We start from the raw sequence: 14,678 nt of genomic DNA, 5'->3' as shown, positions 1-14,678 counted from the left end.
AACTTCCGAGTGAAACAAACATTCGGTTAAACAGAATCAAGTTCTCAGTAGCTCATGGTAATATTTGGTTTGATATTTAGAAATTATGTCATCATACTGACAACAATATATATTTTAGAAATTTAAGTAAAAAAAAGGGATAGAAAAATTTAATTATTGTAAAGTAACACATGAGAACTCTATTTTCACTTCCTTCACTACCTCCACTGGGCCCAGCAAGTAGGAGGTACAGCAGAGATCAGTTGTTCATATCCTGGCTGCATCCTCTGCATGGCTTGAGACAAACTGCATCTGGGGGCTCTTACTTCTTTTTCTAATGATGGAGTTTTTCCAAAGTCTCTCTCACCTGAGCTGTAAATCTCTGCAAATCCTTCAAGTCCCAATAAAATATGTAGAAGTTTTGGATTTCACTTGTTGTGATGATACTCATAATTGTGTATCTTTACAGTTATACAATTTTACTTTTTTTTTTTTTCATAGCAAGAGTCTAAAACTTAAGTGATTTTCTGTCACCTGGAAGATTATTTTTTAAACATGACCTGGCCTAATAATGAACTTTCCTCCCAGCGTTTTTGATTGTGGTAGTCATGGTTGACGCTTATCCCAAACCAAACACTGTGTATTTAATTTAGCCATCGCCTCAGACTTGTCTAGAAACATGACTTTTTCCTCCTACTGGTTCCAAGCACAAACACTGCCATTCAGCCGTAGCTGCAGGACCAACTCCATCCTGACCCCCGGGCGTTCAGCGCTGCCCTCTTCCTCGTCAGTTTACTGCACTCCACCCTCTGCTTTCTGAATCGCACCAGAATCATTTCCTGTCCTGCTGGGATCCTGTCCATTATACTCCCACTGGGGGTGTATTTTGGTAGTGACAGGGATATGGTCCCTTCCCCTCTTTTCATCCCTGCCTCGCTCATTTCTCAGAAACCTGCCGACACTAAAAGCTGCAGACAGAGTGAAGAGGTCCTGGCCTGAAGAACTGACTGTGTGTAAACCTACCTTTTTTTTTAAGGTTCAGGGCAAGGGCTCTTTTACATTTGAGGAAATCAGTTACTCATAGATGTTGAAAGTTAGAAGCATTGTGGGATATCCTCTGGTTTTTGGAAGGAGTCCTTATGTTTCCAATCATTTTCTGTTCAGTGTTCATCTTTAACGGCGTTGTCAGGGAAGCATAATCTTCATTTCTTCTTGACATTAATACAGGCCTTAAACTCTGTAAGAAATGTGTGCTTGTTATTTGAGATATAATAAATTTTAGAGACTTTCCATACAGAAATAGTTTTTAGACAGATGCTGTAAAATCCTGCTGTCTCTTTGACCTTCTAATTAGATAATATACTCTAATTTGGCTCCTAATGAACACTCAGGGATTACGTAGCTCCTTCTCATAATGTAACATACAGTTAGTCCCTCAAGTTTATAAAAATTTTATAAAAATGTTATGAAATATCATTGGTTCTCTTTCATTTTCATACATAGAGCTTGTTTGTTCATAATGATTCTGTCTATTTATGTGCAGAGAGTTGAAGGAACAGTAAAGTACTTTCAGTCTTGGGCAAAATGAACGACATCTTTAGTAGATTACATCTTAACTGAATTATTAGGTTGTACTTGAATGAATCAGAAGGCCCTTACAACAGTGTCTTTAGGAAAAATTGGACGAAAGGAAGAGATGTGTGGCTTCAAAGCATTGAGAAACCAAACAGAGTAATTACATAAACACCCTTCTGCAACTTTCAAACATCATAATAGATAGATCATATCTTAGGCTTGTTTTGTAGCTGAGCAGCTGGGTACATTAGTCACTAACTGGACCAAAAAATTCCTCTGGAAACCAGACAGCCCTTAAGTAGGCTGTCTGTCCAGCAACTGAATCTTGGTGGCATCAGGGACATTTTCAGCACTTTATCCGAAAAAAACCAAAGCATGTTTTTTAGATTAGATTAGATGAGCTTTATTGATCTCACAGCGGAGAATTTCACTGGTCACATGTTGGCATAATAATTAAAAAAGGTGCAAACAAGGAGGAGAGGATACATTAAGAATAAACAATATATATACAGTATATCAAGGTATATACAATGTGTAGAGGAATAAGAGAAGCAATGTGTTTCGGTGGTCTAGTCAAAGTCTAGTCCTCCAACTGATTACATTAGCATACAGCCACCTCCAATGAAAGCTACTAATCCATTTACCACTACAAATATCCACTAAGCCAAACTCTGAGCTGAAATTCTACAAGCATCTCCTCTGGTTTGTATTCACCTAACAACCCTCTGGTGAAGTTGTATTTCTGTGAGGCAGTCCACTGCTTTTAACCTGCTCAATAACATAAGTCTAATGCTAGCAGTCCTGACTGCTGCAGCTGATCAGACAGATTTTAAAGTATACCCTGCAACAATGTAGGGTGAAAAGTTTTGGTTTGTTGTGCTAGCTGTAAAAAAGGTTAATATATATATTTGGATTGTATTTTTTACCTTCTGCCGACCTCTCTAGCTTTTCATCCTTTATCAGATTTTCAGCAGAGCGTGTCTCAAACTATGTTTCACAATTGAATTCCCTTCTTAAATGCAGTTGCTCCTCTGTGACCTCTGCAAAGAAGTGAGCCCCTGATAAGTCTTGCTCTGATATTGCTGTATTGATTTTTGCCTCTATACAGACTCTGTTTGAGCCTGCTGGAGCCAGCGGTTTCATTTCGCTGTTCCCCAATAAAAATAACAGGCCAATGACCACCCCCACACTCCCCCCCCTCAAACATAATTTTCAGCTGTGTTGCTGTTTTAAAGCATTGTCTCCCTTTAAATGGTTTCAGAGACATAGGCTTGGTTATTGTATGCCTTTTGGAGAAATCAACCTTTAAAACCTGCCTCAACTCATTGCCTTGCACTGCATTTTTCCGGGATACACACAGGAAACTGGCGGCGAGAGAATGCAAGAAAGCTGTATGTTATACAACAGCAGTCATTTCAAAAGGAAAATAATTCAAAACATTAAAACAAATTTATGTTTCTTTCTTGTCAGATTTCATATCCTTGAAGGCGGTGATAGAGGGGCCTTTTGATTTAGATACTCTTTTGCCTCAGAGAGCCAACATATGCTTTTCTCCTCTCTTCCTCACTGTGTCCTTCTCTCCGTCTCTCACTCACACTCTCTCCGGCTCTCTACGGACCAGAATTGAGTTATCTTTAGCCAGGAGAGTAAGTTATTACAGTGGGCTCAGGGTGAAACAGAGATGAAGATAACTAGGGGCAAATCCAATTACCTTTTAGGGTTCTCTATCTAATAGGATCCTTAATGTGAAGGAGATCTGCAGATCGGAGGCTCTGGTCCAGCACGGCGAATGATAGACGGATATCTTGCACAGAGGGAGAGTAAAGATGAGGCCTTTGAGATAGAAAGGAAGAGGGAGAAATCGAACTCCCTTTTTTTATGGGGCTGTTCATTAGGGATGAAATGTGGTGGGCTCAGGGGCACGAGGGCAGATAAGAAGGGCTAGATAGGGAATAGTGAGCAAGACCCAAGTAATTTCTATTCTTTCTCACCTTACTTGTCTTTTCTCCCCGGCCTCATCCTTTTCTCATATAGCCGTTGATTCATCTCCTGCTGTTATAAGGAGTAATCGAATTGACTGTTGGAGAGACCCTGAAAGCCAGATGATGGCAGCTAATTACTGTTCGGTGTCTCAGTGTTTCTTCTGCTAGGCCTGTAAAATGAGCCAGTCCATCTCTCCCTGTTAATGACATTAACATTGAGCTGAAACTCATTATATTGTGTTATCGTAGTCAAGCTTTAGCCATCAGGCAGGGTAAAAAATAATCCACATGAAGGAAAACAGTTTGATAGTTGGAATTGGTGTATTGTTCAGAAGATTTTAGAGAGACTTTTTAAAATCCTTTCATTTCTTAAAGAGAAAGTTTACGGGTTCTTTAAACCAAGAAGAAACCTCATGCCACACTTTGTAATCTTATGTTTTTTATTTGACTGCTTACACAGTGTAGGACCTAAAAAAAGCAATTGTTACATTGTAAGAGTGCAAGGAAGAAAGCTTCTCCTTCAAAAACAAGCATTGTTAAGGATTTACTGTAGGCATTTTCTGGAAGCATTAAAAGTCCTGATAAATCAAGAACTTTTGTAATGTAAAAGTAATAGAATCCCCATAACACAACAGTATCATATCATGTAGCTGTTTTGTTCTATCTTGGCCAAGGAAACCCCCCAAGCAGTATGTTTTGAAACCCAAATATGAACTGGAAAAGTCAAGGAATTGGTTAAAGAATTATTCTTATTAAGAAAATGGGTATTTTTAGTTTCTAAAACATTGGTCACCTGCAAATAAAATTCTCTGGATGGATGAACAAGTCTTGTTTTGAAAAAAAAAGAAGAAAAAAAAACTCAACGCTATAGGTTTAAGGCACTTTTTGCTTTTATTTCCATTATATTTAATGACTTATTGGCATTTTTCTAAGAACAATTAAACTTTAATTCAATAGCCCTTTAAGCCCTCTGAAAGATTAAGGTTTGAATCATTCTTCAGTTTTTTTCTGATAGAGTAGAAGTGAAGAGCAATAAATAAAATAGATTTCAGTTTTGAAAAATAAAATATGTTTACACCATATATAAGGTGTGCTTAATTATTAGGCAACGTCCTTTCCTTTGCACAATGGGTCAGAAAAGAGATTTGATAGACTCTGAAAAGTCAAAAATTGTTAGATGTCTTTCAGAGGGGTGCAGCAGTTTGGAAATTGCTAAGCTTTTGAAGCGGCATCATCGCACAATCAAGCGGTTCATAGCAAATAGCCAACAGGGGCGCAAGAAGCGTATTAAAAAAAGAAGACGCAAAACAACTCCCCATGAATTGAGAAGGACCAAGCGTGAAGCAGCCAGGAAGCCATTAGCCACCAGTTGTGCCATATTTCAGAGCTGCAAACTGTCTTGAGTGCCGAGAAGCACAAGATGCTCAATACTCAGGGACCTGGCCAAGGTAAGGAAAGCTGAAAAAAGGCCACCTTTGAACTAGACATACAAGACAAATCTTTAAGATTGGCCCTGAAGACTGATTTCTCAGGGGTGTTTTGGTCTGATGAAATGAGAGTGAGTCTTGATGGGCCTGATGGATGGGCACAAGGCTGTATCAGTAAAGGGCAGCAAGTTCCTTATCGACTCAGACGCCAGCAAGGTGGGGGTGGGGTACTGGTATGGGCAGGTATCATCAAAGATGAGCTTGTGGAACCTTTTCGGGTTGATGATGGAGTCAAGATCAACTCCCAGACCTTTTGCAAATTTCTGGAAGACACCTTCAAACAGTGGTACAAGAAGAAGTCGCCATCATTCAAGAAGACATGATATTCATGGAGGATAATGCTCCGTCACACGCATCAAAATACACCACAGTGTGGTTTACCCTTTCTATTTGCTCGTCTGCTTGAGGATGCAAACCAGACGATAGACTGACTGAGACCCCAGGCAAGAACAGAATTTCTTCCAGAACTGGAGATGAACTGAAGTTCTCTCTCAGAAAAGATCCCTGACTTTTAGGTGAAGCATCGTTGATCAGGATGCTTCCCAAAACCTTAGATGTTGGGAGCTTGATGAGGGTAACCAGGTGGACCATCTTGGGGATACTGTTAGACATAGTCACGATCACAGTGTGACTAACGGAGATGGTTGTGAAGTCTTTAGAGATGTGTCACCAGGGTTGAGATGGAATGGGGAGTGGCTGGAACAAACCTGCCAGTGGTGTCTTTGATTTCTTGCAAAGACCAGTTGATGTGTTCAAGGTGGTCTGCCACTCATCCCCTGATACAAAACAGGCCATAAGCCTTCACCAAATTGGTGAAGGCTGAAGGGAATAATTCTTCACAAAAATATCAGCCAGCCCCTGCAGGTAAAGAAGATGGGTGAATGATACCAGCTTTAAGGGCGTCCTCCACTTGCTTTTTTATTACTTTGATGTTCTGGCAGAGAGAGACCATGCAGGGAAACCAGATAAATAAAAGTTTCAGGGAGTAGCTCTACGGGCCAATTATATGCGAGCAGGTAAAGACAGCCTTTTGCTTATTGAAAAACTTGAGATCACCAGATCTTTATATAGGTCAGTGTAAGCCTCCTCTACTTTCGCATGTGATGTCAGGTTGACAGCCTTCTAAAACAGTTGGAGACACTACTTAGACCACCTAAGAACATCCTTAGAGCACACATTAGTGTGAGGGTTGTGTTTCCCAAGCCAGTTAGCATCAAGCACAATAGGCAGCTGTGGATTTATGATGGCGAGCAAGATTAATTGATGATGGTAACCTCCAATGGGGAAATGGGTGGGCTCGATGCAGGAGTAAGAGGTTCAGAACTTACCATACAGGGCCAGAATGCAACATGGTCTGGAATATGTTTAATTTTCAGTAGAAAGTTTATCCATTAACTCCATATCAGCTCCAGAATCAATACAAACTGACTTGTAGTTCAACCAAGCGCCCACCTTGATGGTTGTCTGAATTCTAGAATCAGTGGGGAAGGGATCAGTGCTGTGCAGGCTCAGAAGAAGCCTCCTGTCTTCTCCTGAGTTTGCTCCTTTGACTTAGATTTATCTTTAGCCTTGTGTCACAGGATGCCCATTCTGCATGGTGGTAAATAACCTCCTAGAAGCCTCTCGACAGGTCAAATGGGATCAAACACAGGAGTTTGTTGGGAAGTCTGGATGGGAAGGAAAATGTCTTCAAACTTGGAAAAAATCTCTATTGGATTTTTTTTTTTTTTGGAAGGAGTTTGTTGGCAAAAGCAGCAGCAAAACAGCATATGAATAAGAGATCATTGTATCCCTCGCTGTATACCATTCAGCAGTATTTGAATATATTTGAATGCTCCATCATTATTTGTGAAGAAGTTTTGTGTTAAGATCCAATTAGGAGAGTTGTTTTGGTCCGACCTCAGCATTTATCATACCTTGGCTTTGCTCTGCAGCAGAGAAGAGGTAGTGTAAATTAGGAGGGCAGAGTAGTTTCTAGAGCAGCAGAGCCAGATGCAGTGTAAATTTGGTAGTTATAAGCTTACATCATGTAATATGTATCAGATTGAAGTAGCGTCTTGATCTGGGCCAATATCAAGAGTTTATTAGTTTGAGTCAGAACAATCCTGTTTGTAAATTTAAAACCACAATTTACAGCTAATGAAATCAATGGTATTTATTTAATTGAATTACAATACATACAATACAATTATACTTTTAATTGAAATGACAACGCACAAACACTGCAGTTGTAGCGAAATGGAAATTATAAAACAAACCTTATTGGAGGAACAGAGGTTACTCAAACACACCCAGTAGAGAGTAAGAAACCACAACTCCCACAGGCTATTTGCACCACATTAAACTGATGTGAGACATCAAACTGATAGCTGCCACCAACTGTAGCTGGCTGTCATGTAGTTGTCACAGCTGTAATGTAGTATGTCAGCAGGGCTGGATGCCCGATTGTCCCTTTATGGGTAAATCTGTTGTCAGGAGAATAAGAGGAAAAAAGTGCCAACATGCCTATTCCTGGGATTGTATTCTACAAAAAGGGAATATTATCTAAAGAAGCGAGTAACTTTACATAAGAGAACAAAATTCCAGTAAAATACAAAGTCTAGCACAAATTTGTTGTCAGATGAAATATAATAAGCAGACATGTTTTTTGGTGTTTCTTTCATTGTGAGGTACAGACAGCTATATCTGAGACACCAGGAGATAGAAAAAGAAAGTAGGCTGCAGAGGGTTGTTGGTGAGCAGTAGTCTCAGCCCTGCTCTCCTGTCATCATAATGAAGTCCCCAGATACCTTCACCACTGGTCTCATCATTATGTGTGACCAACCAAGCCCAAAATATGACTTCCCTCCTCTGTTGCCTTTATTTCACTTTGACACGGTCGCTTTTGTCACTGCAGTGATGTTCTCTTGTTTTGAGCACCGAAAGGTGAGTTAACAGAACCAGATCAAAGTTTTATAAGGATAATGAGCATTACAAGGCTCTGTCACTGTTCTGCTTTATGTTTTAATGCATTTTTATCCATATTTAGCCCATGTAAAGCTCTTGCACTTTTTGTGGAAGTTGTCTTCATTTTTAGTGTAAGCTTTGTTGTGCTGCTCAGCTCATTGACACCTAAGTTCCTACATTAAGATGACTCCTTGTCATCTGTCGATGATGGCAAATGTTTTTTTTTTCTATGATGTACCTTCAAACAGGGCATAAGCTATTTTGTGAAAAGTTGCTTTGCAGATAGAAGTAGCAGAGGAGGCTGCAGTTTTGCAAAGACAAGATGTTTTCTTTGTAGTAAAGATCAAGAGGCCTGCAGCCATGCATGGTGGCGAGTCCATTAAAGAACAACCAGAGACTGTGTGAAGGGCGGAGCAAGGAGATGCTTTGATAAGTGTAGTGCCTGCCTTAACCTTGATGGCCACTAGCATTGGGGCTTTTGCCAGCAGAAGGGATATGTTTCAAATTGATTAGATTATTTTTTTCCCAGGCTTTAGAAGAGAAAAAAAATCAATACTTGGGAGCACTGCATGACAGGGACATCATTTCAGAATTGAAGTAGCTGTCAGACATTGTCATTTGGTGACTTTTGTTCGCCATTGTACTTTTAAGCCCTCATTTTTCTCCCCCTCCTCTTCCTTTCACTCGCATCTTCCCGAGCCCATTGTCTGAATTCCCCTGGTGACATTTTATGTTGCAATTTAAAAACTCGAGGGCAAGAGATCAAGTGCAAGAGAAGCTCTCTGAAACCAATTGGTGGACTGGTTCAGAATGTACTTTTGTTTAGCTACCCCCCATCCTCCTTTCTCATTTCACCCTCTTGTCTCCCTAGACCTCCATTGTGCTTCAGGAGGAATTTATTTGTTCTGCATTTGCATTCTCTGATGCAAGACAAGGACAAGCATGATGGTTCGCTTTCTTCTGGACAGTTTCTCTGCCCGTTGGTAAATGAAACCCTCCGGGAGTGCTTGTCGGCGGATGGGAGAAATTGGAAAGCCGCGTAGAGCAATAGACGAACCTTTGAAAGCTTGTAGCCCAGATTTGCCACCAGTGTCAAGATATTGCAAATCAAGCACTTTAATAACATCTCTGCCTTTTCTCTTCTTCCTTTGACTTTCCAACAGAAGTTGAGACCTTAATTCTGTCAGGGTGTGGGCTGAAGATGTAATATGGTACGATAATAACTCTGCACCTTTATCTGTCACTCTAATTGATAAACATAGGGCTTATATCTTGTAATGAGCTTCCATTCTCAGGCCTGTTACACTGGGTAAACTGTTTAGCTCGCAGAGGAAATGAGGGGAGTAGATAAAGCATCATCTGACAAGAAATCAAGTGTTAATATAAAGCAAAGTGTGGTACAGCAGTTGTACTTTGATAATGGTCTCTGTCTTTCTACTGACTGTGTAAAAGGTTAGGCACATGGTTCCTGTAAAAGTCTTCACCCCTTTGCATAAATATACTTTGTTGCCTCACAAACTAAAATTTCTGTTTTTTTTTTTTGTTTTTTTTAAATCAGCTTCCCCTTCCCTGCTGCTGAATCACTGTGGGGATGAGGTTCCTGGAGTGATGACAGTGTTGTAGCACCACTTTTTGATGGTCTCTTACTCGACCCTATATGTACCCGTTCTTGTCTATTTCAAGACCAAAGTATTGAAATGTCCTAAAATTTATCTGTGATTATCATTAAATGTTTTTCTGATTTAAATTTGATTCCAATCCAAGCAATAATTTAACTCATCTTACTGCTGTCAAATATTATTCTCTCAGCTCTGCTGACTGAATGCACTAGGCATAAGATAAGAGTGGTTCTATCGCTGCTAATGGGATTTTAATAAACAGAGTTGCAAATGCAGGAACACTGTTGGTAAATTGGGGAAGTTTTGAAACTGTGACTGTTCCATCCTTTTGTGTTTTAGAAAAGTAAATTTTAAATAGTTTCCTTTTTTTGTTTGTTTTTTTGCAAGTTTAAGGAAAAAAATCTGTCGTTTTTTATACTTAGGTGATTATTGTTCTTTTCAACCTCTGGTCACCTCAAGCAGCAACCTATTTCCTTCCCAAACCCCAAAACACATTCACACACGCACATATAACCTTGGATGGATTGTTGGAGACGCGGCTCTGTGTAATTGACTCGATTAATGCCAGTCATTATAATTTTGTCTTCACTGAGCTGTCTTCCCCAGCAGAGCCAGCATCCACAATGCACGACCCTGTCAGCCAGGCCATGTAATGGAAGGTGCTGCCCATGATTACAGTGTCGCAAGTCATAATGGTCCCGCCTGCCAGCAAGTTGTGCCCTTGTGGTTGTCTGTTTAGGAAGCTGACAGAGCGTAGTGTGACATCCTTTTGCCTCAGTTAAAGCTGCTTAACGCAGAAAAAAACTTGTTTTAGTGTGTTTTTAAAATATCTGTGTCTGACTTTTTTTTTTTTTTTTTTTTCCCCGCATTAAAAAGAATCCGGTTCTACTTTCAAGATTTAAAAGAGCTGTTTAAATCAAAGTCATGCACTGAATAACTTGCATTTTTGAATAGATAATTATTTTATTGGACCTTTGAAGACGAGAATGCAACATAAAATATTTAGAATTTAACTTCAGCTTTCATATTATCATTACAAAGGTCCTTCTTGAAATGATGACTTGTCTTTTCCACTTACAGGCAAACCCAACCCTGGTTTTTAATGTAATATATTCAGCTGCTTTGGTTGTTATTTTAGGGCTGAGTCTATGAATTTGGCCTGTTTTCCCCTCATAGTCAACTTTGGCTTTGAATATAAGAAAAGCCCATTACAGCAGGGAGGGTTTGGCTGTTTGGGCCAGCTCCACACATGGGTGATGATGTTTTTTTTTTTTTTAATGGTTTTGAGTTTGAACCCAACACCACTGATTAGTGCTGCAGAACCAACATGTTAGTGGCAGAAGCAAAGGGAAATGGACTCCTTATTTTGTATTTTTAAGTAATATTTCCTTTTTTGGGTAATAAGTCTCACCTTTGAAGTATTTTAGGTGAGGACAAAGTGGTAAAAGATTAACACAGAAATGTATTTTTCTCCATTTCTGTCTGCCCATCCATTTTTAGCTATCTATCTGCCCAACAATCTTTTTCTGTCTATCCATATGAGGTTTGTAGATCCTCCCTTTTGCACTCCATGTATCGGTCTGTCCACTCGCCTGCCCTAAAAGGAGGAAAAATATGTACATGGTAATGTACAGTATTATGCAGTATGTGTATAACATGCTGCTGATGCAGTCCAGCCAATGAAATAGACTGATGGTCTTTGTGACTGTATGTGTATGTGATTTTGTTTTCAGCAAATCTGCACAAAATGTTTGCATCATTAATTTAAATGAATTTTCAATGGTAGATTTGTCAACAAACTGAAAAAAAAAGTAAATAAGGAATATTAAAGAAGGAACACCCCTAGTTTTGATTGTAGCTTCAGGGTTTAGTCCTTTAGTCTGGCTCTCTACTGCCTCTAACCCTTGCATGTCTTCAGCCTTTAAAGAAGAATCAATCAGCAGCACATAACACTCAAAGCTTTAATGTTTCGGCCTAAACTTTGAACCTTTTACTTACTTGCTGGTTCGTCATGCCAGAAGGTCAAGTCCCACTTTAAAGTCACATAAAGAGACATAGATTGATAATTAAAGGCACGCAGCCTACAAAACAACCGCTCTTATGTGATTTATACCTATAGATTTTCTGTCAGATATGAAATGTTAGCTTCAAAATTGAAGAGGAGGGCCTCTTATAAAGGGATTTATGGGTAATTTTGGAAAAATGTAGCACATTTTTCTCAGACCTGCTGTTTGGGTTATAGATACTTTATCAGTTTTTGGACCAGGAACAGATTAAGGAACAAAGATGTAAAACTACAGTAAGAATTGCATTGATTCTGGTTTGGTCTTGCATAACATAATACCAAATATATAATCTAAAATGCACAGAGTTTTATGTACAGTAAGCTGAGCTGAATCTGTAGGGCTGTGACTAAACTACAAGCACTTAATGTATATCTAAAGGAAATAATGTTTTTGAAATAGATATAAGCCTTGAAAACTATTTTCTTAGATTATAGCTGCTCATTTCAGAAGGTGTTCCTGTAGAGTTCAAAGGCCTTTTCTGATAACACATTTCTGACAGAGAAAAATGTCCTTCCTGTGCTTTTCAGGTATCGTGTGATTCGCTGTGCTGCAGGGCTTTAGAAAATGCATGTCCACTGTTATTAATCAACATGACACCAGGCCAGAAAGGACCTATGCACTTTTCTGCTTTTCTACTCCCATTGAAGTTTATTTAAAATACGTTGTTAGTCACACATTTTTATGCTTCTCTGATCTACTGTACATCTTTATTTCTGTATCTAACTATAGATTATACATATTAAAATGTCAGGAATACTTATTCCTTTAGAGAAGTTGTGTATAATAGGCCTTGATGTGCACCTCCTGTAACTCGTTCATTTTTCTTCTCTTCCAGTCCAACTGTGCTCAGTATGCAGCAGAAAAGCGCGATGAGGAGAAAATGTGCGACCATTTGATCAGAGCTGCCAAATTTCGTGACCACATGACTTCCACTCAGCTCATCCAGAAGATAATCAACATTCTGACTGACAAACACGGAGCCTGGGGAAATGTGTCCATCAGGTAAATCAAAAGTTTACCAAAATTACCAAAAGATCTGCTGCTATCCTCTCAGTTTTATATGATTGGATCCATTCTAACACATTTTGTTCTCCAACTCATATATTTAAAGACACCAGGTGATTTAAATCTCATTTTTGATTTTTTTTTGTAAATACTTATTTACATGTCAGAGTGGATTTAGATTTTGAAACAAAGGTTAAAATAAGAAGGAATGAAAATGAACAGAGATGAAAGTTTCCCTTTTAACTTCTATCTCTGGATTAATGTTTCAATATCTGTTCCTTTCTGAGCAGCATTAATACTTTCAGTCCCTAAGGCACCAGAATGCCCATTCTCCCAACAATCGCCTTGCCTTGGTCTAGTGCCTCTCTCCCTCCTCTAGATGCCTATCCTATATGTGCTTGTTTTTTTGTCAGTTTTCTTTAACCTGTTTAGATGCTTCCTATGTTTTCTGTAATAATAAGACGTCATTTAATTTGTTCTGGTTATGAAGCTTATGCCCTTTTTTTTCAAGCTCTGAGGAGCAATGATATTTTATATTTAATGGTACAAAAGAATAATCATATTATTTTTGAAATAATTTAGACAAAAAAAAGTAAAGATTCATCTGATACATTTATTGGCTTCACAAAGTATTAAGTCTGCAATATTTTTCTGTATTATTTCTGCCTCCCTTTAATAGTCGCAGCATTTTGATATTAAATTAGCAAAGGTGAAACTGTCAGCTGTATGCAGAATGATGCATTGACCTGAGAGAGACATGAAAGCCATTTGAACAAGCTCGGCTCCCATTAGGAACAGAGGCAACCCTATCCTGCGTGTTTGTTTCGCCAAATGGGCAGCAGAAACCAATGCAGCTATTCCCTAATGATGGCTGTTTGTGTAGGTAGTGTGTAATGGCGAGCTGGAGACGGCTTGTGCTTGTTAAGCTGAACCGAGTCTCCAGAGACTCGTCTGGCAGGGCTTATTTTGAGGTTGGATCAGGAGGCTATCTGCGGCCGCCTTTGTTTTCTTTCCTGTATCCTTATACAGTTAGCCATTTGTCATATGTTTCTCCTTCTCCAGTCGATCTCCCTTTGTCTGCTCCTTCTATTGCTTTCTCTCTGTTACTTCATGTATACTCACATAACCCGATGCCATTTAGTATGGATATTGTGTTCTACGAGCCAGGGCTTGAAAAGCTCCCCATTACAGATCCTTTACGCTGCTGTGCTATTGATGGCTTTCCTAATGGCTGCCGATAGGTGCAGGGAGCCACTGGCGCTGGGCCTTAGAGTGCAGCTCTCTTTTAATAAATCACAATCAGTCCTGTGCCATTACATCAATACTTTTGGTCAATTACTGTGAAGGTCAGGTGGTGCAGCTTTGCACCACAGAACTTGGGGTTTGCATGCCTAAAAGAAACATCTGGTGCTGCAAATGCAACAAATATAAAGAGGAGAGAGGGGGAAAAAAGGTTCCCCACACCTGTATACCTGCAGGCATTGGTGGAAAATGCTTTTGCTCTAAACTCGCACAAAAAGTGTGCAAGATGTTCGCCTAAAGATTACATAGACAAACACACATCGCTTTTCCCAGCTGTGAAATTGAAGTCCACCAACACGCAGACAACACGATGATGTTCTTTTGCAGCTGAGGTGTTAAAACCCAACCTTCCTGCATCATGCCATAAAAACCTATTCCCCAAAGTTCCCATTTAATAAAGAATCTGAAAATGAAAATATTATATTCTTGTGAGCTGATGGGAATTGTTGTTTGCTCACGGCAGACATCTAATATCTTTTGACATGGTGTGACCCGCTTGAATGCAATTGGTGTCTTAATATCCAGCTCACAGAGGCCTGGTCCTCTAGAGAGCGGAGGTGTTAGGTGATTTTTCTCTTCGTCGGTTTCCTTTTTCTTTCCGTCTGTGTCTTCGTTCCTTGCACTTTGTTTCTCATATCTATTAAGTTCTGTCATTTACTCTTTCTTTCTTTGTTTTTTGTTTTTTCTCGTCAAAACATGAATAAATTTCAAGATGCC

General features: G+C 39.4%; 1 protein-coding gene across 9 annotated transcripts in view; it reads left to right on the top strand.

Moving 5' to 3' along the window:
• The window catches only part of lrba (LPS-responsive vesicle trafficking, beach and anchor containing), a 243,521-nt gene that overhangs the window by 109,805 nt on the left and 119,038 nt on the right, over positions 1 to 14,678 (top strand). For all 9 annotated transcript variants that reach the window (XM_015373646.1, XM_015373651.1, XM_015373653.1 and 6 more), the window contains exon 36: positions 12,490 to 12,656. In XM_015373646.1, coding sequence (XP_015229132.1) covers positions 12,490 to 12,656 — 167 coding nt within the window. The remainder of the gene's footprint in view (positions 1 to 12,489; positions 12,657 to 14,678) is intronic.

The sequence above is a fragment of the Cyprinodon variegatus genome, unplaced genomic scaffold, assembly GCF_000732505.1.
Source record: "Cyprinodon variegatus isolate N-32 unplaced genomic scaffold, C_variegatus-1.0 Scaffold90, whole genome shotgun sequence".
Lineage (NCBI taxonomy): Eukaryota > Metazoa > Chordata > Actinopteri > Cyprinodontiformes > Cyprinodontidae > Cyprinodon > Cyprinodon variegatus.
The sequence above is the reverse complement of the archived record's forward strand: the minus strand, read 5'-3'. Positions and strand labels throughout refer to the sequence as shown.